Source organism: Nerophis ophidion, linkage group LG15 (assembly GCF_033978795.1).
Source record: "Nerophis ophidion isolate RoL-2023_Sa linkage group LG15, RoL_Noph_v1.0, whole genome shotgun sequence".
Taxonomy (NCBI): domain Eukaryota; kingdom Metazoa; phylum Chordata; class Actinopteri; order Syngnathiformes; family Syngnathidae; genus Nerophis; species Nerophis ophidion.
This window is the reverse complement of record NC_084625.1, coordinates 23,473,481-23,499,980: the sequence shown is the minus strand read 5'-3', so window position 1 is coordinate 23,499,980 and position 26,500 is coordinate 23,473,481. Positions and strand designations below refer to the sequence as shown.

At 40.5% G+C, this 26,500-nt stretch overlaps 1 protein-coding gene across 4 annotated transcripts in view; it reads left to right on the top strand.

The window, feature by feature from the left end:
* Window positions 1-26,500, top strand: part of ncoa2 (nuclear receptor coactivator 2) — a 137,476-nt gene that overhangs the window by 61,600 nt on the left and 49,376 nt on the right. For all 4 annotated transcript variants that reach the window (XM_061921866.1, XM_061921869.1, XM_061921867.1 and 1 more), the window contains exons 2-4: window positions 325-410; window positions 16,916-17,023; window positions 17,393-17,565. In XM_061921866.1, the coding sequence (XP_061777850.1) occupies window positions 16,935-17,023; window positions 17,393-17,565 (262 nt within the window). In that variant the 5' untranslated portion in view covers window positions 325-410; window positions 16,916-16,934. The remainder of the gene's footprint in view (window positions 1-324; window positions 411-16,915; window positions 17,024-17,392; window positions 17,566-26,500) is intronic.

The following is a 26,500-nucleotide window of genomic DNA, read 5'->3' as shown; positions in this document are numbered from 1 at the left end:
CACAGTGAGACTCATTCGTGTGACGGCTTCAAGGCCAAGTGCTTGGGAAACCCACATGGAAGCCACAGACATGTTTGTCATCAGAGGAGATGTCTGTACCGCAACAATTTTATCAGATTGAACCATTGCTAGTACTCCGCAGTCTCTTTGCAGTAGCGCGCTGTTTTTTCCTGATGCACCCATAAGAGACACAAGCACAACAACAACAAAAGCATCTCTATTCTTACATATTCTTAAAGCACGCCCCCGCAGTTTTGCATGTTTTGATGACAATCTTGCTGACTCATCACCTCATGTTAGCTCCTCTGCCTTGTCTTCCTGCAGCGGAGAGAAGTGGATGAGGCTTAAAGCTTTCCTGATGTCGCCGTCTTGCAGCGATGGCCTGAAGGACTCCGCACACTGATACTAAGGTGGGAGACGCTGCTTTTGCGCAACACTGCAACTGCACAAAGCAGCAAGTACCCAAGTTGCTGCGTCAGCAAAGTGCCTGTGTAGTCGTAAAGGAGGAACTTTGGGTTTTGAGAAAAACATGTGCAGAAAGTATATCCACTGGTTGATCTTTTTTTTTTTTTAGGAAGTTCTGACTCATCGGTAGTTTTTTTTTAATGTTGTCTTTCCTTGACTATATAAATAAAGGTTTTAAAATAATAAGTTTACGCCAGGATATCTTCTGCTTTCGCTTCTTGCTTGACTTTGTCGCTGTTGTGTAATCCTGAGTGCTGATTGCTGAACTGTTGCCTAAATATGCAATCCACCCTGCACACATTTATAGACAGAAAACAATGTTCTCAGAGGACTTGTTTAAAGAAAGTCTTGCCCCTTTTGTACTCCTAAATTGCTGCACGTATCAAAACTTGGCCCTTCACACTGTTTCTTGTGTTATTATTCTGACAAATACAACGGGCGGTAAAAAAAAAAAAAAATCCAGGTCCAGTTGACGCATGGACTTCCGGGAATTTTGCGTCTTTTCTGATTTCAATGAGTAAAAAGACATACAAAGTGTGTTAACGCCAACAGTGATCCAGTCATCCATCCATCCATTTCTACTGCTTGTCCCTGTCGGAATAGTGCGAGTGCTGGAGCCTCACATTCACACACTAGCGCCAATTTAGTGTTGCCAATCAGCCTATTCCCAGGTGCATGTCTTTAGAGGTGGGAGGAAACCTGAGTACCTGGAGGGAACCCACACAGTCACGGGGAGAACATGCAAACTCCACACAGAAAGACCCCGAGCCGGGGGATCGCACCCAGGACCTTCGTATCGTGAGGCACACGCACAACCCCTCTGTGACCGTGCTGCCAATATTTTGAACATTTATTTTTATTTGAAATGTAACTTTCTGATTATAATTTCCTTTGCTATCAAGGCAGACAGAAAAAGAAATGTCAACACAACCATGAAAAACACTCAGTGTAAAATCAATGTACACAAATATCTAAAATCACAATAAACATTTGCTTTTTTAAATTTAGTTGCAAAAATAAGGAATACGTAAGACATGCTTATACAGATGTAATACAATAGTGCAAAGTGGGAAAAAGTAAACATTGAAGAAGCTGAGAACTTTTTGCTGCGGGTTTAGTGCCAGCAAGTTACGGCTGTGCCCTAAAGGAATGAGTGCGCTCAAGTTGGCGTGGTATTACTGGTCTTGGTTGGGATGAGCACCTTGCATAATTTACAGACCACATTGGTCTGACTACGGCCCGTTTTTTTCCAATCCAAAAAACTGTCGTACTGTCAAGGCGTATTCCTGTTTTATCAGCAATTTTCTTCGCTCTCTGCCGCACTCATTTAGTTAAGTTTATTTATCTTTTTGTTTACAACAATCACACAAAATATCAATCAGTTCAACAAAATATTACTGTAGAGACTAATCACAATTCCAAACAAATCCGCAAGACTCCAATTTGAATCTAAAGAGCAATTGAGAAGACACAAAAAAACCCAAAAAGGTCAAACAAAAATGAATAAAAACAGTATCAATAATAATAAGAATACCAACATAAATAACAAAAATCCAAAAAACAGCCATACTGTGAAAGTAGCTTTTATTTTTTTTTCATCAACTGCTTTACTCTCTGCAACACTCATGTTGAATCAGCAAGCAACCTTGCTCCGCAACTTCCATTTTTGTCCGACCAAGAAGAAAAACATATCAACCGTTTTATCGATCGTATTTTTTATTGATATTGGTTACGTGTCTGTTGCGATATACTGCATATTGATATTGTCTATGCTCCAGCCCTACTCCTCCTGATCCATTCAACACATCATACCAGTACCCCTGCCTTGACCCAGATCTATCCTCAAAATGTCTGATACATGGTTCCCTACACTTCCCATTTTACTGATATTGATTTTGATTACATTTTGGTCTATAAAGCCAACCTGTGCTTCTGTGTTTTGCTTCTTGACATGTCCTTTCAGCCATACAAATATTTAAAAGTAAACTGAGAAGACACAAGCCCCCGACCCCCCTGGCTCTATCCATCACAGTTTCCTCACATAATTAGCTAAACTAAAAGGCCTTTGTCTTCATTGAGTATTTTATTGGAGCGCCCCCTTCCCCCCCTCCCCTGACAGGAGTCCATGTGAGGACTGAGTATGCACTACAGTGGCTTTTGCTTATGTTTTTACAGGGAGTTAAGACATTTACCCTTCGGCATTTGATGCCATTTAATGCATAGTCATGCCGAACTCACTGCAAGCTTCACATACTGAGCGTGTTGCTCTAATGAAAGCCACGATAACTTATACATTTATAGGGATAGCACACAGCTTGTCTTCTCCCCCTTTGCAAACACACACAAACACCCTTGCCTCCTTTTTTCCATGCATTATACAATAAGGCACGGGTGAGTAATGACATCTCAGGGCCCACCTCTGATGATTATGCATGCTTCTTAGCTTAATTTTTGTGGTCATATCAGCTAAATTGTTGGTCTAAAAATGTATCAAATGACTCTTTGCTTTGTTTAATTTAGATAATTATCATTCTGCAGCAACTCTTCTTACTCTGCTTAGCTTTTTGGCCGTTAGTGACACCGTTGCACTGGGACCACTTTAACAGAAAAGGTTTTATTTACAACCTTCAGGGCCCTTTAAACTCACTATATCGTTCAGCATTCTCTGCTGTGGACATATTTTTTTTTATAGAAATGTTAAACTAACAAAAGAATGACCTCCAATTTGACAATGCTGATTGTCTTGGATGCTGTTTTTCCTCTCATCCAATCAGGCTTCATCAGTTTGTGCGCACAGACTTGGATAGCACAGCTTTAGTCCAAGTGCCTGTGCAGAATTCAAAATATTTATCCTCTAAAAGAGGGGACTTGCCCCGACAATGATAGCTCTGCTCCATTGTGCTGCAAAACCAAAAAAATTTACTATACAAATAAGTGAGTTTCTGCCAGCAGTCATTAGGATGGTAGAGCTGTGCTGTAGGTTGCGTTCGGTCGCTTGACTTTTGAACGGAAGTAAATGAAGTAGCCAAACCAACATTGCCACTGTGACATTGACGTTGTGCAAACTTTCGGAGTACACAAGGGCTCTAGATCTTACCACAAAAGCATATACGATCAAGAAATCAAACTATGCACTTCAGTGTTATCAAAAAAGATTTGATCTCTAAGGATTATCCGTCAATCACATTTAAAGACATCTTGAACTATCTGGAGTATCAGATGTCATTCTACAAAGCAAAACCAATGAAAACTTTGAAAATCATGGAGGCCTACTTCAACTTTGTGTTGCTGGGTCGAGGACATTGGTATTTAGATTCTCCCGGATAAATTAAAAATGGTTTTTGCTCGGGTAAGTTGCGTTTCATGATTTAACTCTGCATCTACAGCCATGTTTGTTGCCTTTTTGTTGATGTTCCAAGGTGCCGTTACTTGTACATGTGGTTTTCCCCGTTTTCATCCAAATATATCTATGGATCTCAACATTGTGTATGTGCTGAAAGCTTCATTTATGATTGCTGCCTTTGGTAAAGGCGTAACTATTTTAGGTTTTGCTCAAATTCGCCTTTTATTTAGACTTGCCGAGTTAGTGCTTTACGAAACACTGGTAGCAAAAATGCGTTTTAATAACTCTGAAACAAGATATAATACAAATAATATCAAGATAACACTTTAAAGATAAATTCTAAACGTTAAAAGTATAACAAACAAACCTTTTATACCCGTTACAGCTTGGCGATATGGCCTTTTATTAATATCTCGATATTTTTAGGCCATGTCACGATACACGATATATATCTCGATATTTTGCCTTCGCCTTGAATTAACACTTGATGCATATAATCACACCAGTATGATGATTCTATTTGTCTACGTTAAAACGTTCTTGTTCATACTGCATTTATATATGCTAATTTTAAACTTTCATATAGAGAGGGAAATCACAACTAACTCAATTGATCAAAACTGTATTTATTAATCAGTTATTAAGCAGTGGCACAAACATTCATGTCATGTACTAAACAGAAAGTGCAAGATTGTCAGAGACATTTTAAAACAAGCTATTAGTGCACTTTTGTGAATGATGTCACCAAGATGACATATCAAACACTAAATTAAAGTGTACTTTTTGTACAGAACGCCACTACAATAGTTTAAAACAAATAAGTGCACTTTTGTCCATGACGTCACACAAGATATTTCAAAAACTGTCAAATAAAAACGGGCTGCATAATAGGTTCCTGCAGACGTATCTCCTGTTGTTGTTTTTTTTTCATACGGTGTTGATCTGGAAATGGTTGCTTCTGCCTTTTGTTGGTGTAGCACCGGCCGGAGATGATGACATGCGACGTTTCAAGCACTCTTCATTCTCTAGCGAGTGACTTTTCAAATGATGCTGCATTAGCAGTGCTGCTACTTTTTGTAGCAATACTTTTGCCGCATAAATGTTGAACATATTCCCGCTTGAAGCCAAACCACCGCCTGACCATGGATCCCGTGCTGTTTTTCTTGGTAATTCTTCCTCCATTTGTTACCAGATTCGCACCTTTTCTCTCTCGTATTACCACCCGCACCGCACTGTTAGCATCACAGCCCATTTTACCATGTCGCTACCTCTCTGCTCCGCGGGAGCGTGTGCTGTTGCACACCTGAAGTGTGTAAGAAGGTGCGCTTGGTTTACGTCTCTGTGAGAAGGAGAGACAACAGAGAGTGGGAAACGCATGTAGGGTGATGCCCGCAGCTAAAAGCATCTGCGTGAGATAGGAGTGTAACGGTAAACAAACATTTCGGTTCGGTTCGTACCTCGGTTTAGAGGCCACGGTTCGGTTCATTTTCGGTACAGTAAGAAAACAACAAAATATAAATTTTTTGGTTATTTATTTACCAAATTTGTAAACAATGGCTTTATCCTTTTAACATTGGCAACACTATAATAATTCTGCCCACGTTAATTAACATCAAACTGCTTCAACTTGTTGCTCAGATTAAATAAAATGATAAAACTTTTCTTTTACATATAACAAGTGCAACATTAAACAGTTTCAAGTCAACTCAACATGTTTAATTTATTACAGCATTTGGGAAGCCTGTAGTTGATTTTTATTATGTAAATGTTATATATTTGTCAACATGGGATAGCAGGGACCCTGCCGTTCAAAACTAGGCTGCTACATTACTAATGATTAATGTAACTATAGCTGAAAAAATAGTACAATAGCAATAGAAGAGACTATTCATCCCTGAACACCATGGAGTTCAAGTGAAATAACAGACAGACAAGGCTTTGCTGCCCTTAACACAGACGCACACACACGCACACATAGCAAAATGAGCTAACATTACGCTAAAAGCTAATTAGCCTTCACCTCAAGCCAGGACTACAAGCGAGCTTTGATTGATTGATTGATTGAAACTTTTATTAGTAGATTGCACAGTTCAGTACATATTCCGTACAAATGACCACTAAATGGTAACACCCGAATAAGTTTTTCAACTTGTTTAAGTCGGGGTCCACGTTAATCAATTCATGGTAGATGAACTGCAGTTTAAGTTTCTTGAACGTCATCGGGCTCATAGTGATGTTAGTAGTAGTTGACTACTGGGAGTTGTATATTATAATTTGTGGAGAGTACGCTGCTACACACCTATTTGCTCGACGCTGAGGCATTGACTACATGCGCTCTGAATACGCACTGCTGATTGGCTGTTACAGCTCTGAATACGCACTGCTGATTGGCTGTTATCGCTTGTATGTAACCAATCAGATAGTTGTGTGGGTGGGACAAGGCTGGGTGCTGAGACAGAGGCAGAAGAAGCAAAGCAGCTTGTTAAGACTTTAGCTTAGAAACTCCTTCGGTACACCCCCGTACCGAACCAGTTCAATACAAACACACGTACCGTTACACCCCTAGCGTGAGAATGTATACTCTAATATCACGATATAGTCATTTTCTATATCGCACAGAAACAAACCCGCGATATATATCGAGTATATCGATATATCGCCCGGCCCTAATACCCGTGCATTTTTTGACGCTGCTCCCTTGGACTGTAGTGTGTGCCACTGTTGTTGTTGTTCTTTGTAAAATCTTTCGAGGAAGTCTAAAGAAACTTATCTTTTTCAAGATTTGAACGGTTCCAACAGCCTAACGAGTTAAAGTCCCAATGATTGTCACACACACACTTGGTGTGGTGGAATTTGTCGTCTGAATTTGACCCATCCCCATGTTCACCCCCTGGGAGGTCAGGGGAGCAGTGAGCAGCAGCGTGTCCCGCGCTCCAGAATCATTTGGTGATTTATCCCCCAATTCCAACCTTTGATGCTGAATGCCAAGCAGTGTGGCAATGGGTCCCATTTTTTGTAGTCTTTGGTATGACTCCAGCAGGGTTTCAACTCACAACCTCCCACTCTCAGGCGGACACTCTAACCATTAGGCCACTGAGCTGACAACGCAAGCTTAGGGCATTTTTTTTTTTCGGGAAAAGTAAGATGCTGCCCAGAACACTATGACAACAGGTGTTTGCCGGCATACCACTTCAGAGTATCGCATAGTTAATGAGCCCTTGGCACTGAGGCAATGGGTCCCATTTTTTGTAGTCTTTGGTATGACTCCGCCAGGGTTTGAACTCACGACCTCCCAGTCTCAGGCAGACACTCTAACCACAAGGCCACTGAGCTGACAATGCAAGGATAGGGCATTTTCTTAGAGAAAAGCAAAATGCTGCCCAGAACACTATGACTACCGGCGTTCGCCGGCATACCACTTCGAGTATCGCATAGTTAATGAGCCGGACGTGACGTCAGGTGAATACAACCTATCAAAGTCTGTCAATTAGAGATGTCCGATAATGGCTTTTTGACCGATATTCCGATATTCCAACTCTTAATTACCGATACCGATATCAACTGATACCGATATATACAGTCTTGCAATTAACACATTATTATGCCTAATTTTGTTGTGATGCCCCACTGGCTGCATTAAACTATGTGACAAGGTTTTCCAAAATAAATCAACTCAAGTTATGGAAAAAAATGCCAACATGGCACTGCCATATTTATTATTAAAGTCACAAAGTGCATTATTTTCTTGAACATGTCTCAAAACAGCAGCTTGGAATTTTGGACATGTTCTCCCTGAGAGAGACCATGATGAGATTGATGTGGCGGGGGGTGTATATTGTAGCGTCCCTGAAGAGTTAGTGCTGCAAGGGGTTCTGGGTATTTTTTCTGTTGTGCTTATGTTGTGTTACGGTGCGGATGTTCTCCGAAATGTGTTTGTCATTCTTGTTTGGTGTGGGTTCACAGTGTGGCGCATACTTGTGACTGTTATAAAGTTGTTTATACGGCCACCCTCAGTGTTACATCTATGGCTGTTGACCAAGTATGCCTTGCATTAACTTGTGAATGTGCAAAGCCATAGATAATATAAGACTGGGCCGGCACACAAAGGAAGTGCCTTTAAGTTTTATTGGCGCTCTGTACCTCTCCTTACGTCCGTGTACACAGTGGCGTTTTAATAAGTTGTGAATTTGACTTTTTCAATCCGATACCGATAATTATGAAACCGATACCGATAATTTCTGATATTACATTTGTCGGCCAATAATATCGGCAGCCCGATATTATCGGACATCCCTACTGTCAATATTGAACTGATGAGTGGTAAAAAAGTATTACTGGACAAACAGTCCAGTTGATGATTCGATTTATCAGGATTTTCTATTTCAAACCTATCATCGCAGTATATTTGATATAGAAATTACAATAAAACATTTTCAGAACGGGTTATAGGTTACATAATCTTGTTTTGGCTTTTGAGGTAAGGCGCAGCAAGTAAGCGTAGAGATGGCCTAAAAAAATGTTGTTGTTTTTTTTATTTTATGGTCCATTCTTAAGTTATGAATTGATTTTAGAATCGGAATAAATTATTATTTTTGAGCAGCCCCAATGTGCATGTTCATGTTGCATCCCATGTTCTTTCAGCCAGTGAGAACCCTTTAAAATGACACTTTTTAGTCCCTTTTATTAAAGTGTAACAATTATCATAGTAAAATAGTGTAACAAACATATTTTCACACTTTCACCACCTCAAATCTTCCAGCCTAACCAAAGATACAAAGTTTTGAATAGTGGACTGTTAATAGGAATTTTTCATGTTTGTTTCCAGGCTGCCTCACATTCTCAGTGTAAGTTTTGTAGCATTTTGACACTGCAACACCATGCACAGGTTGTACTAGCAGCCTAATGAAATGTCTCCCCTGAAATCCAAGCTGTTGCTCCTTGCTGGTTGTGTCTCCTAGCGCTAGACAGGATGGCTCCAGCCATGTCCTGTAGGATCTGCTCTTGTGATACCTATGATATAAGGCAATGACATATCTGACTTCACCTCTTGCAAGCACTTTCAAAGTCAGTAGGTTTTGTTTTTGCTTTTGCATCTGTTTAGTTGTGTACCGTACGTCATTTATTAATCTACTGTGCGCCAGATAAGCATTGGAATGCCCCCACCATTGACTAGTCTAATGCCCTATTTATGAAGTGAGGCCATGAAGAAGACACAACCTTGAGGATAGTTAATCGCGCCTCTTAAAGTAGTCTTTTAAGCAGTGGTAATTATGAGAGATGGCAAGAGGTCTCGGGGGTGGTTGGTGTCCACTTTTGCATGTGTCACTTCAAAGTAGTAAAATAATTGGCCAAAAGGTCATCTTTGTACAGTCGACGACAGCGCCCAAGCGTCAATTACAGTCTGGATTTCACAGCGTGATGCCAATGACGGGCAGTTTGACATTGCTTTGCATACGGTGGCGGGACGTTTGCCAAATACTGTCATGGCCCGAACATAAGACGTAAAAACGACCCTGATTAGAAGACCCGTTCATTATCGAATGTGATGCACGCATATAAGCTGCGCCCCATGTAGTATGCATGTATAGAATAACGTTATGTTACAAAAGCGTATTATTTTTACTTACCCGTTCAACAGGAATATAGCAACAGGTTTTTAAATCCTTTCATTGATTGATCGATACTTTTATTAGTAGATTGCACAGTACAGTACATAATCCGTACAATTGACCACTAAATGGTAACACCCGAATAAGTTTTCAACTTGTTTAAGTCAGGGTCCACGTTAATCAATTCATGGTAAATGATTTGATTGCGCATGTGCACGCATTCACGTGTGTACTAGACAGCTGTGAGTAACAGCCATGATTATCTTATTCAGACCAAACCACACCTTTTATTTAAGTTACTTTTTAATTGGGAGAAACCGCAAAAAATAACATAGAGAGGTCTCGATCCGAATTATCCTATCGGCTCGGTAGCCCATCGTTGCCTTTTTTAACTACCGTATTTTTCGGACTATAAGTCGCGGTGTTTTTCATACTTTGGCCGGGGGTGCGACATATACTCCGGAGCGACTTTTGTGTGAAATTATTGATACATTATTGTAAAATATCAAATAATATTACTTATATCATTCGCGGAAGAGACGAAGAAAATGTCAGCAATCGTCACACACACATCAGCAATCGTCACATACACGTCAACCAATAATTCGGCGGGGTAGGGTCATGGCAGAAGTGCATTGTGGGTCCTGGAATGCTAACTGCTATATGTTATATGCTACTGCTGTAGCTTCTAAAATGGTTCATTTCATCGTTGGCGGTAACTTATAAAAACTGAGAAGGGCTAAACAAAAATGGCACCAAAAAGGAAATCATGTACTGCAGATTACAAGCTGGGCCTAGTGAAATATGCAGCAGAAAACGACAAGAAGAAGCGGCGCATACCTTTGGAGTTGGCAGAGTTGTTTAGAAGCGACATCGTGGAAGAAGATTTCATCGGATTTATCGATTAGCAGTGACAGATTGTTTGGTAGATGTATAATACGCATGTTATTTATGTTATAGTTATTTGAATGACTCTTACCATAATGTTACGTTAACATACCAGGCACGTTCTCAGTTGGTTATTTATGCGTCATATAACATACATTTATTCAGCCTGTTGTTCACTATTCTTTATTCATTTTAAATTGCCTTTCAAATGTCTATTCTGGGTGTTGGATTTTATCAAATAAATTTCCCCCAAAAATGCGATTTATACTCCAGTGCGAAGTAAATATGTTTTTTATGGCCGGTGCAACGTATACTCCGGAGCGATTTATAATCCAAAATATACGGTAATTGGCTGATGAGCTTCGCTGATCTTTACCGCAGCTGTGTCCGAGTGTTTAAATGGCTAAAGATTGTACTCATGTCTAAGATTCCTTCAAAAAAGACAATTACATTTTCATATTCCTTTTTTCACACATAAAGAGTTGCATGATTTTTAAGTAGGGTGCATGTCTTGCCAGAACACCGGCTCGAGCAATGGGAAGCTGCTTGAAAGATACTAATCTTTACCACCATGGTAGAAAATAAACTCTGTTTCATCCAAGTAGGAATTTATCAATAAAGAAAATTACACATCATAGCAAATTATTGCGGTATCGTTGAATATGCTCAAAAAATATGCATACACGCTCTTCCATATTTTGTACAATTAAAAAATTAAAAAATTGCTAAAATAAATAAACACACTATTAGAAAAGCTACTATTTTACATGTTTGGTGTTTCTTGTGCTTCAATCATAGTGTTTTAGTCTTAGTATTTTGTTTTAATGGCTAAGCTTTACGGTTTCAAATATTAGTGTGTATTGAAGCTAGTGCGTAACAAATAAAATATTTTTTTTTATTAATGGGGGGCCTTGTTTTCTACTTTATTCAGTGATCCTAGATTGAGCCATGAAATGATTAACGTGGACCTGGACTTAAACAAGTTGAAAAACTTATTCGGGTGATACCATTTAGAGGTCAACTTTACGGAATACGTACTGAACTGTGCAATCTACTAATACAAGTATCAATCAATAAAAAAAAAGCCCTGAGACAGACACTAAGAGAGGGCACAGTCTGTAGGTTCAGTGTGCACAATTGAATAGCTTGTTTTGCTCATACAGCAATGTGTTTATCTAAGTTTATATTTGGTCAAGTTGTTACTTAACAGGGATAGACGTTGATGTTGGTTGTTTTCATGTTACCATTTAAGCCAGCGAGCTTACGCCAGTCAGTATCACAGTGCAGTTATCAATTTCGGTTATTTGACCGTTTTAATTTAAAACGGTAAGGGAGTTAGTTCTACAGCGGTTCTAATCATTACCATTTATTGTTACATCCCTACTTCCAAGAATCATGATTCGACTAGAGGAAAAGGAATGACAAGGCATTCTACAAACACACATCGAGCAGGACGGCACAAGAAGCCAACTGCCAAAGCATCAATTTAAAGTAGGATTGATCAATACCTAATATACTAAAGTTTGATATAGTCCGGTCCCATACAACGCTGCATTCTATATGACATGATTGTGCCATGGCCTCTGAATTTTTACCCTTTTTTTCCCACCAGAGTCGATCACGTTCTTTTTCACCAAATTATTGCGTATTTCCAAGCTTATACATTAAACATTTATGGAAGTTTTTAAAAGAAGTAATTTTAAAAAGAAAACTAATAACAATATCGACACATAGTAATGTCTAAACTTACTGGTGACATGGAAGCGCAATCTACCATTTACGTCAAGTCACGTGGGGGCACTATCTACCAAGGTCTAGGCAGCTGAGAGATGAGTATAACTTTCTTTGAAAAGAAAAGGGTTAAAAATAAGGATTTCTATATAACACGATCTTGGGAATAACGAGATCAGTATTGTATGACCCCATGGACTGCGTTACATCGAACTTTTGAGTATATAGTATCTGTATTTCTTGTTCTTGTTCTTATCAAATATATGGGAGCCGTTTCTGTCATCCTAGTCACTGCCGTTGTGTCCTTGGGCAAGACACTTTACCCACCTGCTCCCAGTGCCACCCACACTGGTTTAAATGTAACTTAGAAATCAGGTGTCACTATGTAAAGCGCTTTGAGTCACTAGAGAAAAGCGCTATATAAATATAATTCACTTCACTTCACAATAGTAATTTTTCTTTTTCTTTAGTTACTGTGCACGAGTCACTTTATGTTAAAAAAATTATGTAGCATTCAATACCACAAATATAATACATTATGAGTTCCAACGATACTATCAAAATCTACATTTAATAAGATAAGCTTTTTATTTGTTGTAGTCTTACTTTCTATTAAATATAAATTATTTTTGGTTTTGTAATTTATTGCCAAAGTATCGGATAGGGACTCCAAATTGGACTGGAATCACAGGCCAAAAATGTTGATCCGAGTAACACATGGTAGGATTAGGTAAAGGTTGAAATTTTCATTGGTCATTTTTTATATTCTGCTGTTTTACCAGCACACATTTCACTTAAGCTTGTACAATGTTGTTTTAAAAGCACTGGTGTGCACAACCCCGTCTGTTGGTTTGCATGTGTAAACATCAGGACTCCTAACATAAGACAACAGGTTTTTTTCTGACTAGAAAAATACCGTCTTTTACTGGAGTCATTGCAAAACTTTAACCTCATTTGTCTCAGTTTACTTATGTAATATGAAGTAGGAGACTGAAAGAAAGAGGCTGTATTCTTTCCTCGTATCATGAGAGGGGACAGCTTAATTGACTCACCAAGAAATTCTCCCACATGGTTGCCTAATCAAAGTTTAACTACCCACAGCACAGTGGATAAATTGACTTATCAGATTCTTCTTTGAGCATTAATCTCTGCTGCATTGGAGATAATTTCACTGCCAGGTTGTTGCTAGGGCCAATATTTGGCCATAGTAACGCAGTCATCAGACATTCAGATCATGAGCGGTTTAAATGCATTTAGCCTTGTTAGGAAGCCCTTAAACTAATATTTGCATACCCATTGTTCAGCGCATTATTAGCTTGACAGATAGATGGGTCTTGTCCACTCTGAGTCCAGTTGCCCAGGTTTCCCAGAAGATTCCCATCGTTACGAGTCCCCGCCCACCCTCCTCCAGTTCGACAGCCAGAAACAGCCTGTACAGACAGTCTGGCTGCCCCCGTCATTGGGACGTGCCTTGTACTTCTCGTATTTGTCTCAAACATACAGTGACCCATCATTACTGCCGTGTCAAGGAGACCAAGGCAGCCAATCATATCCCGGCCCGGCGGGACAGACACAACCAATCAGCGCCTCAATCCCCATGGTAACCTGTGCTGCTTTGGAGCCCACCAATAGGAATAACCCCGTGCCACTTGGCTATTGAGAGTTTAACAGCCTGATTTCTAGTGTCATTAATAAAAAGCACATAACCGCCACTGTTAGATGTCAGAGAGAGACCCCCGTGTGGGGGTTGGGAATGACCAGCAAGGACACGGCAACAATTGTACAGAGTTGTCATTTTTAAGTGAGTGTCACCTTTGCTGCTTCATTCATTAGAGCAGTGACCCCACCATCAGCGCAAACTAGGTCATTCCAGGCCAGAAGGGAGCCCGACTCGTTTTATGACCAGGCAGTGTGGGTTTTTTTCTCTTTTTTCCTAAGCCATGCTACATCTGCTCTATATTGTGCTCTCCTGTACTCGCCGCTGCCTTATGTAACGAAGGAGCAGTTGGAGGCATGTGCGCGTGTCATATCTATTTCCATGGTTAGAGTGGCGAGGAGTGGATACGCAACACGGCATGCCTCCCTCCTCCTCCACCACCACCACCGTACGAGGGAAACCCTTCGAGGAGGTTGGGAAGTTCCCTACACAAATGTTGGAGTGACAGCAACTCTTTGTTTTTTGCTTAAGTCACCACTCCAGATTGCATTCTGCTTAGTTTATCTTTTTTCTGGTATTTTGCCTATCACAAGACTCCATTGGCATTGTACCAAACTGACAAGACAACCTTTATATTTAATTAGTTGTACTTTACTGATGACTCTGCAGCATTGATCACCATTATTAACGCATATCTTGCCATTTTCAGCTTGCATCTTACAGTCATGAGTGCTCTCAGTGCAGATTGGGGCTGTGATTTTTATTGTGTACCATTTTTCCAGGATTTAAAGGAGCCAACAGTTATAATTAGGGCTGTGCGATATGCCTGAAAATTGTGTCACGGTATAAGTGTTTTATAGCAGTCGATATCGATTATTATTGACTAATGATATCTTTTATGACCTATCAAAAATAAGGGCCAGGAGAAAAATATATTAAATGTAAACATTTGTATTTAAAATGTAGCCTTGCTCTGATTTATAATACCCTCAGCTATCAAAGCAGAAATTTCATCATAATCATGGAAAACATTCAGTGTAAACAAAATTCTAAAATCCCACTTGCAATAACCTCTTAAAATGTGCAAAATGTAAAAGGTGCAAAAATAAGGAACATGTGATAAACTCTTGAGTTTTTTTGATTGATTAATACTTTTATTAGTAGATTGCACAGTTCAGTACATATTCCGTACAATTGACCACTAAATGGTAATACCCGAATAAGTTTTTCAACTTGTTTAAGTCGGGGTCCACGTTAATCAATTCATGGTACAAATATATACTATCAGCATAATACAGTCATCACACAAGTTAATTGTCATAGTATACACATTGAATTATTTACATTATTTACAGTCCGGGGGTGGGATGAGGAGCTTTGGTTGATATTAGTACTTCAGTCATCAACAATCGCATCAACAGCGAAATGGACATTGAAACTGTGTAGGTCTTACTTAGTAGGATATGTACAGCGAGTAGAGAACATAGTGAGTTCAGATAGCATAAGAGCAAGTAAATACATTAGAAGTACATTTGATTATCTACATTTGTTATTTACATTTACATTTATTTACATTATTTACATTTAAAGTGTAACAAAATAGTGCAAAGTGTGAAAATGTAAAGAGCTGGTGCCTATCTCAGCTACAATATTTTATCAAAGACAAAATTAGTCTCTTTTTTTTTTTTCCTTTTGTCTTTTTTTTACTAAAATTATATTACATTTCTGGTACTTTACTCATCACATTTAGTGCTTGATGACTCTGCAACATTATCCCCACTATTGACAAATTAGCATTATAATCATGGAGCTTAATTAGGGCCAGAATGATTGTTCTTTAAAAAATCTGCATTTAGTTATTAAAAAGCAAAGTTTTGATGTTTAAATTTGTAAAATGCATCAGTGTATTCAGTGTGCACATTGTTTTAGGTTGAATATATGTATGATTCACTATGGTAATTATAATGTATTACATTTTTTTATTTACATTTTTCACTTTTATATATCATCCGAAAAAACTGATGCTCAAATATGAATGTAAAATGAAAATAATATATGCAAAATAATTACCAGAGTGAATCATAATAATATTAAACGAGAAAAAATCTGTGCACTTAATTTTAGTTTGAGTACACTAACATTTTTCAAAAATGTAACTATAAAACTAGATTTTTAATTTTTACAGTTAATTTTTCCCAAGTACATAACTTGTCACTAATTGAGCTCCATATTTAACACTCATGTCGCCATTTTCTGTGTGCATCTTGCAGTCAATAATGTTAATAGTGCAGATCAGGGCTGTGATTTCTGGTTTGTACTTTTATTTTTAGGGTTTTAAAAGTGGCAACTAGTTATTATTATTTTTATAATTATTATTATCATTATTGTTATTATTATTATAGCCCATTGTGTGAATATTCACTTCTCCAACAATGCTTTTAGAGCTGTGCTGGATAATGTGGCTTATAAGTGAAGTGAAGTGAATTATATTTATATAGCGCTTTTCTCTAGTGACTCAAAGCACTATACACTATAGGGACGGCGTGGTGCAGTGGAAGAGGGGCCGTGCGCAACCCGAGGGTCCCTGGTTCAAATCCCACCTAGTACCAACCTCGTCACGTCCGTTGTGTCCTGAGCAAGACACTTCACCCTTGCTCCTGATGGGTGCTGGTTGGCGCCTTGCATGGCAGCTCCCTCCATCAGTGTGTGAATGTGTGTGTGAATGGGTAAATGTGGAAGTAATGTCAAAGCGCTTTGAGTACCTTGAAGGTAGAAAAGCGCTATACAAGTACAACCCATTTATTTACATTGTGAAACCCATTATTTAAGTTACATTTAAACCAGTGTGGGTGGCACTGGGAGCAGGTGGGTAAAGTGTCTTGCCCAAGGACACAACGGCAGTAACTAGGATGGCAAAAGCGGGGATCGAACCTGGAACTCTCAAGTTGCTGACACGGCCACTCTACCAACCGAGCTATACCGCCCCACTTATAGCTAAGTGGCAAGCACTGCTCAACTTAACTTTAAATTGGTGGAAATTTGTGATCCCTAATTCGAGACCGCGTTAGTTGAATACCGTTACACATTACCAAGCTATTCTACTGTGTTGACCCAAATATAAGACAACGCAAATATAAACCCACTTCCAGCGTTATCAGTCAACAATTAATCATACCTACCATTATACTTCATTTTTTAAGTCTTAATTTTTCTCTCTTCCAGAGGCTGATATGCATTGAGGATGAGTGGAACCGGGGAAAGCTCATCTGACCCTGCAAGGGCAGAGTTAAGGAAACGTAAAGAATGTTCCACTGAACTTCTTGGACCCAGGTGAGAGATGTTTGCCACAAGCCCTTCCTGAGACATCACAGCAGCTATAAATGCATCTCCAGGATTCATCTTGCAAACACTTAAAAATCCCGCTTTTTTTATCGACACTAATCCATGCAGACTGGATGAAGGAGCGTTGAAGACATTTGGAGCAAAATGGAGTGCTTTCCAGCCTCTTGCCAAGATTTATAGTCAAAGTTCAGTGCTGTCATTTAGCAGCTATGAAAATGACAGGGTAATTTTCTTGTATGGCGAGGGAGAGCGTTTCGGGCTTTTTCTCAAACTTTGTATTTATTTGTGTGCAGTTGGATGGCATCTTCTCACCTCCCTTATTCTGTCTCTCTTTCTCTTTCTCTGTTTTGTTTGCAGCCCCAAGCGGAGCAACGAGAAGCGCAACCGCGAGCATGAGAACAAATACATAGAAGAGCTCGCCGAGCTGATTTTTGCTAACTTCAACGACATCGACAACTTCAACGTCAAGCCCGACAAATGTGAAATCCTGAAGGAAACTGTGAAGCAGATCAGACAGATAAAAGAGCAAGGTAGACCATGTTGTTTTTGTCTATTGCAGGGGATTTCAAATTGTGAACCTCAGTGAATTCAATGCAACCCCACTGAAAATATGCCCCCGTTTTCATATCATTTACAGTATGTTTTCCTACGGTCAAACATTCCACGTAACAAATTAGGGGTTTTGCCCATGTATATTTTTGCTTAAACTAATGCCAAAACAAAGAATCCCTAGTGATGGTAACCAAATTTTGCACATCATATAGGTACCGACGGAATTCTGTCGGTACTACCGGGTATCACGTAAAATCAAAAGTTGCAATCTTTCGGTACTTTTGTTGCTCGTGACGTCAAGTCTTGTTGCAGACTAAACACCGGCAGCACTCTGAGCGGACTCAGCAAAAACTGCCCCCAAGTAATGTCGTAATTTTCAATGCCAACAAAAAAAGTATGCTTGAACGTACATACACAAAGCTCCACTTTTCCAAAATGTGCGGGCTTGATAATACTTGGATTGGATTTGTCACGTACAAAACCCAAAACAAGTGAAGTTGGCACGTTGTGTAAATCGTAAATAAAAACATAAGATGATTTACAAATCCATTTGAATACACTGCAAAGACAAGATACTTAACGTTCGAACTGGTAATCTTTGTTTTTCTTTTTTTGCAAATATTAGCTCATTTGGAATTTGATGCCTGCAACATGTTTCAAAAAAGTTGGCACAAGTGGCAAAAAAGACTGAGCAAGTTGAGTAATGTTCATCAAACACTTATTTGGAACATCCCACAGGTGTGCAGGCTAATTGGGAACAGGCGGGTGCCATGATTGGGTAGAAAAGCAGCTTCCATGAAATGCTTAGTCATTCACAAACAAGGATGGGGCGAGGGTCACCACTTTGTGAACAAATGCTTGAGTAAATTGTCGAACAGTTTTAAGAAAAACATTTTTCACTGAAATATTGCAAGGAAATTAGGGATTTTACCATCTACAGTCCGTAGTATCAAAAGGTTCAGAGAATCTGGAGAAATCACCGCACGTAAGCGGCAAGGCAGACAACCTACATTGAATGCCCGTAACCTTCGATCCCTCAGGCTGCACGCCATCAAAAACCTACATCATGGTGTAAAGGATATCACCACATGGGTTCAGGAACACTTCAGAAAACCACTGTCAATATTTGTCGCTAAATCTGTAAGTGCAAGTTAAAACTCTACTATGCAAAGTGAAACCCATTTATCAACAACACCCAGAAAAAGCTTAACTGGGCCTGAGCTCATTTAATATGGACTGACGTTGTGGACGTTGTGTTGTGTCCTCTGGACCAAAGAGGGATATAACCATCCGGACTGTTATAGGCGCAAAGTTCAAAAGCCAGCATCTGTGATGGTATGGGGGTGTATTAGTGTCCAAGGCATGAGTAACTTCCACATCTGTGAATGCACTGTTAATGCTGAAAAGTACATACAGGTTTTGGAGATACATATGTTGCCATCTAAGCAACGTCTTTTTCATGGACGCCCCTGCTTATTTCAACAAGACAATGCCAAGGCATATTCTGCACGTGTTACAACAGCGTGGCTTCGTAGTAAAAGAGTGCGGGTGCTAAACTTGCCAGACCTGACTCCCATTGAAAATGTGTGGCGCAATATGAAGCCTAAAATACCACAATGCAGACCCCAGACTGTTGAACAACTTAAGCTGTACATCAAGCAAGAATGGGAAAGAATTCCACCTGAAAAGTTTCAAAAATTGGTCTCCTCAGTTCCCGAACATTTACTGAGTGTTGTTAAAAGGAAAGGCCATATAACATATTGGTTAAAATGCCCCTGTGCCAACTTTTTTGCAATGTGTTGCTGCCATTAAATTTTATTTTAATGATTACTTGCAAAAAAAAAATGTTTCTCAGTTTGAACATTAAGTATCTTGTCTTTGCAGTCTATTCAATTGAATATACGTTGAAAAGGGTTTGCAAATCATTGTGTTCTGTTTAAGAAGGGGAACCCACGATAGTTGGAACACACCCCCGTGTGTTCCAACTATCATGGGATCAAACTCCCCAGCCTTCACGGTAAGGTCTATTCAGGTGTACTGGAGAGGAGGCTACGCCGGATAGTCGAACCTCGGCTCCAGGAGAAACAGTGTTGTTTTCGTTCTGGTCATGAAACGGTAGACCAGTTCTATACTCTCGGCAGGGTCCTTGAGGGTGCATGGGAGTTTGCCCAACCAGTCTACATGTGCTTTGTGGGCTTGGAGAAGGCATTCGACCGTGTCCCCCGGAAAGTCCTGTGGTGAGTGCTCTGAGACTAAGGGGTAATGGACTGTCTGATTGTGGCGGTCCGCTCCCTGTACGATCAATGCCAGAGCTTGGTCCGCATTGCCGGCAGTAAGTTGGACCCGTTTCCAGTGAGGGTTGGACTCCGCCAAGGCTGCCCTTTGTCACCGATTCTGTTCCTTACTTTTATGGACAGAATTTCTAGGCGCAGTCAGGGCGTTGATGCGATCAGGTTTGGTGGCTCCAGGATTAGGTCTCTGCTTTTGCAGATGATGTGGTCCTGATGGTTTCAACTGGCCAGGATCTTAGCTCTCACTGGATCGGTTGGCAGCCGAGTGGGAAGCGACTGGGATGAGAATCAGAACCTCCAAAGCCAAGTCCATTGTTCTCGCCCGAGAAAGGGTGGAGTGCCATCTCAATGTTGGGGAGAAGATCTTGCCCCAAGTAGATGAGTTCAAGTAACTCAGAGTCTTGTTCACGAGTGAGGGAATAGTGGATTGTGAGATCGACAGGCGGATCGGTGCGGCGTCTTCAGTAATGTATCGATCTGTTGTGGTGAAGAAGGAGCTGAGCCGGAAGGCAAAGCTCTCAATTTACCAGTCGATCTACGTTCCCATCCTCACCTATGGTCATGAGCTTTGGCTTATGACCGAAAGAACGAGATCACAGGCCGAAATGAGTTTCCTCCTCCCGGTGTTGGGTCTCTCCTTAAGAGATAGGGTGAGACGCTCGGTCATCCGGGGGGAACTCAGAGTAAAGCCGCTGCTCCTCCACATCGAGAGGAGCCAGATGAGGTGATTTGGGCATCTGGTCTGGATGCCACCCAAACACCTCCCTAGGCAGGTGTTAAGGGGACGTCAGACCGGCAGGAGGCCACGGGGAAGACCCAGGACACGTTGGGAAGACTATGTCTCCCGGCTGGCCTGGGAACTAAGTGGCTTAGGCTGCTGCCCCCGTGGCTCGACTTTAGATAAGGGGAAGAAAATGGATGGATGGATGGATTCAGTTTTTATTTGTGTGTTTATCTTGTTTTGGACTATTTATTGTATAATAAAATTCTTTTAATCACCGTCAAGCAAAACATTGCTGACTTGGCAACATATTAAGCATTAGTTTAAAGCTGATAAAACTTTGAGTACATCTGTTTTACATGTTTGCTAGCATGTCTCCCAAAGTAACGTGTTGGTTTCACACGACTGAATGTCCAACAAAATACATTGTGGTCAAGTAAGGCCTTGCACTTTTAATAATTTAAAGCAAAATGTGCCTCAAATGTATGCTTACAGAATTCCTTTTTACGTTTGTGGTGACATACCTAAAAGCATTAAATCACGCTCACTGATTGGCGTCACACTGAAGAGAGCACACAACTATAATGTTTTTTTAATTCATTAAATTAGTTTTCCTCACTCTCCGCAGCGGAATGTTTTCAAGCTTTCTGCATGCAGATCAATTTTTGCAGCTTTCTTCTTACTCTGACTGCTTGTTCATGCTAACACTGCTGCCTTCATTAACTCGTGCCTGAGATATAGCCACTACGCTGGTGACCCGCTCTGCGATTCCTCCATACAGTCGCCGGCTTGTTATGGATTATATTTAGCCGTCCCAAGAGGCCACTTTTATAAAGTGATCGGTTCCTCCCTCAGTCAGTGGCACACTTCTTGAGAGGGACAGAGGTCCAGTGAGGGCCGTGCTGGCATTGAGTGATGGGTCGGTAGTCAGGGCAGCTGCGCCGTTATACAGCGCCCCGCTGGCCCGTTAGAGGTCCCGCTGATACAAACATCATTAACGCTGAAAGAGATGAATGTGGGTCTGTGTGTGTGTGTGTGTGTGTGTGTGTGTGTGTGTGTGTGTGTGTGTGTGTGTGTGTGTGTGTGTGTGTGTGTGTGTGTGTGTGTGTGTGTGTGTGTGTGTGTGTGTGTGTGTGTGTGTGTGTGTGTGTGTGTGTGTGTGTGTGTGTGTGTGTGTGTGGACCTACAAAATCCTCGCAATCTGCCTTTGCTTTTTCACATCTGCATGTAAGACATTTCTTGCAAACTTGTTAATTGTGTCACTCTGTTTCCTCATCTTGTCTGCATCACTTCTAAATGTAGGACAACAATTGGCGGCCCTGGACTATTCTGATGTCATTCATGAGACAAATGTGATTGGGGTTTTTTAAAAACTTAGGAGCGACAAACATTTTCTGCATCTTGTCATAATACACTGGTCTCTTTTCATGAGTAATCTGTTACAAAAAAAATACACAATAAACCCAAGCATGTTTTCTCATTGAAAATGATATAATCTAATCCGTTTTAGGCATCCAAAAATATTAACATGAAACAACGTTTCTTATTTTTAGGTTACATAAAAATGACGAATGGAATAGATGAACGAGCATTTTACATGAGCTTCAGAGGGAAGCTTTGCTACAAGTTCTATCTTGATTTCAATAGTGTTTCTCGCCTTTTTCATCAAAGTGCTGGTTCTCTTAACTTACTTTGGCCTAGTATTGTGCGATATGGACAAAAATGTACATCTCAATTATAGGTAATTTTTTATGTCTTTATACATTAATATGCGTGTGTGTATGTGAATATATATATATATATATACATAAATAAAGGTGTGTTTAAATATAATATATAGAAATGTGTGTTTAAATATGTATGTGTGTATATATGTATATATATATGCATATTATATATATTATATATGTATGTATATACTGTGTATACATATGTCTGTTTGTATACTGTATATACATATATATTTATGTATGTATACTGTATGTACACATGTATGTATGTGTATATAAACTGTATATACATATGTATGTATGTATGTCTGTGTGTATGTATATACTATATTGACAAAAGTATTTGGCCACCTGCCTTGACTCACATATGAACTTGAAGTGCCATCCCATTCTTAACCCATAGGGTTCAATAAGATGTCGATCCACCTTTTGCAGCTATTACGGTTTCAGCTCTTCTGGGAAGGCTGTCCAGAAGGTTGCGGAGTGTGTTTATAGAAATATTCCACCATACATCAAAAAGCAAATTGGTGAGGTCACACACTGATGTTGCTCGAGAAGTCCTGGCTCTGAGTCTCCGTTTTAATTCATCCCAAAGGTGTTTTGTCGGATTCAGGTCAGGACTCTGTGCCGGCCAGTCAAGTTCAATGTTTTTATGGACCTTGCTTTGTGCACTGGTGCACAGTCATTTTGGAAAAGAAGGTGCCCGCTCCAAACTGTTAGCATAGAATTGTCCAAAATGTTTTGGTATCCTGGAATATTCAAAGTTCCTTTCACTGGAACTAAGGGGCCAAGCCCAACTCCTGAAAAACAACCCCACACCAAAATACCTCCTACACCACATTTCACACTCGGCACAATGCAGTCCGAAATGTACCGTTCTCCTGGCAACTTCCGAACCCAGACTTGTCCATCGGATTGCCAGATGGAAAAGCATGATTCATCGCTTCAGAGAAGGCGTCTCCACTGCTCTAGAGTCCAGAGACAACATGCTTTACACCGCTGCATCAGACGCTTTGCACTGGACTTGGTGATATATGACTTAGATGCAGCTGCTTGACAATGGAAACCCATTCCATGACGATTTCTGCGTACTGTACGTGGGCTAATTGGAAGGTCACGTGAAGTTTGGAGCTCTGCAGCAACTGACAGTGCAAAGAGGTCACCGACTTTCTGCACGATGTGCTTCAGCATCCGCTGACCCCTCTCTGTCAGTTTACATGGCCTACCATTTGGTGACTGAGTTGCTGTTCGTCCTAAACTCCTCAATTTTCTTATAATAAAGCCAACAGTTGACTTTTGTTTAGGAGCGAGGAAATTTCACGACTGGATTGGTTGCACAGGTGGCATCCTATGACAGTTCCACGCTGGAAATCACTGAGCTCCTGAGAGCGGCCCATTCTTTCACAAATCTTTGTTGAAATAGTTTCCACGCCTAAGTGCTTGATTGTATACACCTGTGGCCAGGCCATGTGATTAGGTCACCTGATTTTCATCATTTGGATGGCTGGCAATATACTTCTGGCAATATAGTGTGTGTGTGTGTGTGTGTGTGTGTGTGTGTGTGTGTGTGTGTGTGTGTGTGTGTGTGTGTGTGTGTGTGTGTGTGTGTGTGTGTGTGTGTGTGTGTGTGTTACAGTTGTACAGTATAACGGTACTAGTATAGTACTGCGGTACTAATGAATCAAAAATGGTACTATACTCTGTTTACAAGTGACGTAAATCTGCTATGGGAAAGCCGCATTGTTGCTGCAGTTGCAGTTACATTGCCTGCAGCCTTCACGTAGAATCACGTTATGAACAAAAGACAGCTGTATCATACGATTGAGGTTGGAGTGGCGCACAGCACTACTTCGGCCCAATCATGGCATTTTTTTTTGCGGTCTTAATGATACACGGGCAAACAGACTAGTTTGTTACTCACAATGTTTGGTGGTTGTGTGATTTCCAAACTGGCATACGGAAACCGGGGCATCATTTTTGTCAAAAAAGGAATTATACAAAGAGTGTGGCATAGGAACCCCGAGGTACCAATTTCAGATTTTTCGCTGACTATCAGTTTTGTAATAGGCCTTTAAAAACAGCAGAGAGCTCATTTTTTAAGGCCCAAACATACTCTGACCGAACATACACGGAACAGAGTCTGTGTGTCTTTTTCCTCATCGACACAGATCTGCATTTTGAAACCACAGCATATCATAAAATCAAAATGAGGCCAATGTAATAATGAAATGTTTTCCACGACTCACTTCTGAGACAATTTCAGACACAGCTGATAACTGGTTGCAATATTTTGCTCACAGCAGACGGTAGCGAATACTCCAAGCGACAGCCGTCCTCTGCATCTCTTGTGGCATTTAATTGCCATACATACCAACCTCCTTTTTATTTTAATGATTTGCAAACTCAGCAGACCGAGCAGCTCCACTTTCTCGTTGTCAACATAGGGCGCCATGAAAAAAAACATTTAAATAACACCCAAGGTTTGTGGGAAATTTTATGTTTTAACAATATTTTGCAGGAAACTACTGAAGCCTGGATTAAGCTAATTTGTCAAACCACCGCGTGATTATCCCCCTGAAACATGTAACACTACGCTGCACTCCTGATTTTGGATCAACATTTTCAATAAGTGACCGCCGTAACACATTCATCATGTTGAGACGCCGGCGTGTGTGATCATCCCCCTGAAAAAAAGTGAAGTGTGAATTATATTTATACAGTGCTTTTCTCTAGTGACTCAAAGCGCTTTTACATATCCATCCATCCATTTTCTACCGCTTGTCCCTTTCGGGTCGCAGGGGGTGCTGGAGCCTATCTCAATTGCAATCGAACGGAAGGCGGCGTACACCCTGGACAAGTCGCTACTCATCACAGGGGCAACACAGATAGACAGACAACATTCACACTCACATTCACACAGTAGGGCCAATTTAGTGTTGCCAATCAACCTATCCCCAGGTGCATGTTTTTGGAGGTGGGAGGAAGCCGGAGTACCCGGAGGGAACCCACGCAGTCACGGGGAGAACATGCAAACTCCACACAGAAAGAACACAGGACTAATCAGGACCTTCGTATTGTGAGGCACATGCATTAACCCCTTTGGCACTGTGCTGCCCGCGCTTTTACATAGTGAAACCTAATATCTAAGTTACATTAAAACCAGTGTGGGTGGCACTGGGAACAGTTGGGTAAAGTGTCTTGCCCAAGGACACAACAGCAGTGACTAGGATGGCGGAAGCGGGGATTGAACCTGGAACCCTCAAGTTGCTGGCATGGCCACTCTTAGCATCCGAGCTATACCGCCCAAAAACACTCATGTGTAGAGTTGTGTGCACATTCATAAATAAGATAACCTGACGCTATACCCCTGTGATTGCAACATTTATTGTAAAAGTCCACATTGAGCATGTCAAGGCGCCATCGTACTCAACACAAACATGATCGTTCATTCCCCCAGCATGAACTATCTTGTGCAGCGTGACGTGCACATTCATAAATAAGCGAACCCCACGCTACAATCCTCTGATTTCGGATCAACAATTGCTAAAAAAGGGACAAGTGTAACGCATTGATCATGTCATGGTGCCATTGTACGCTAAGCCAACGTGCTCATCCCCCTGGAAAAAAATCATGTTGCACAGCTTGACGTGCACATCCCATAAATAATCTAGCCTATTGCTACACTCCTCTGATTTCAGATCAACATTTGCTATAAAAGGATACTAGTGTAACACATTAAATATGTTAAGGCGCCATTGTACACTATGCTGGCATGATCATCTTTCTGGAAAAAACATTGTTGTGTAGTGTAACGTGCTCATTCATAAATAAACCTACCTAACGCTACAATCCTCTGATTTTCTGATCAATAATTGCTTAAAAGGGGACTAGTGTAACACATTGATCATGTCAAGGTGCCATTGTACGCTATGCCAGCATGCTCATCCCCCTGGAAAAAATCCTCTTGCACAGTGTGGCGTGCACATTCCATAAATAATCTAATGTTGCGCTTCACTCTGATATCGAATTATTTGCAATAAAAGGACACACTGATCATGTCAGGGCACCATTGTATGCTACACCGGCTTGATCATCCCCTGAAAAAAAACATAGCGTGACGTATACCTCCATAAATGATCTAACCTTGCTCTGAACTCCTCTGATTTTGGAT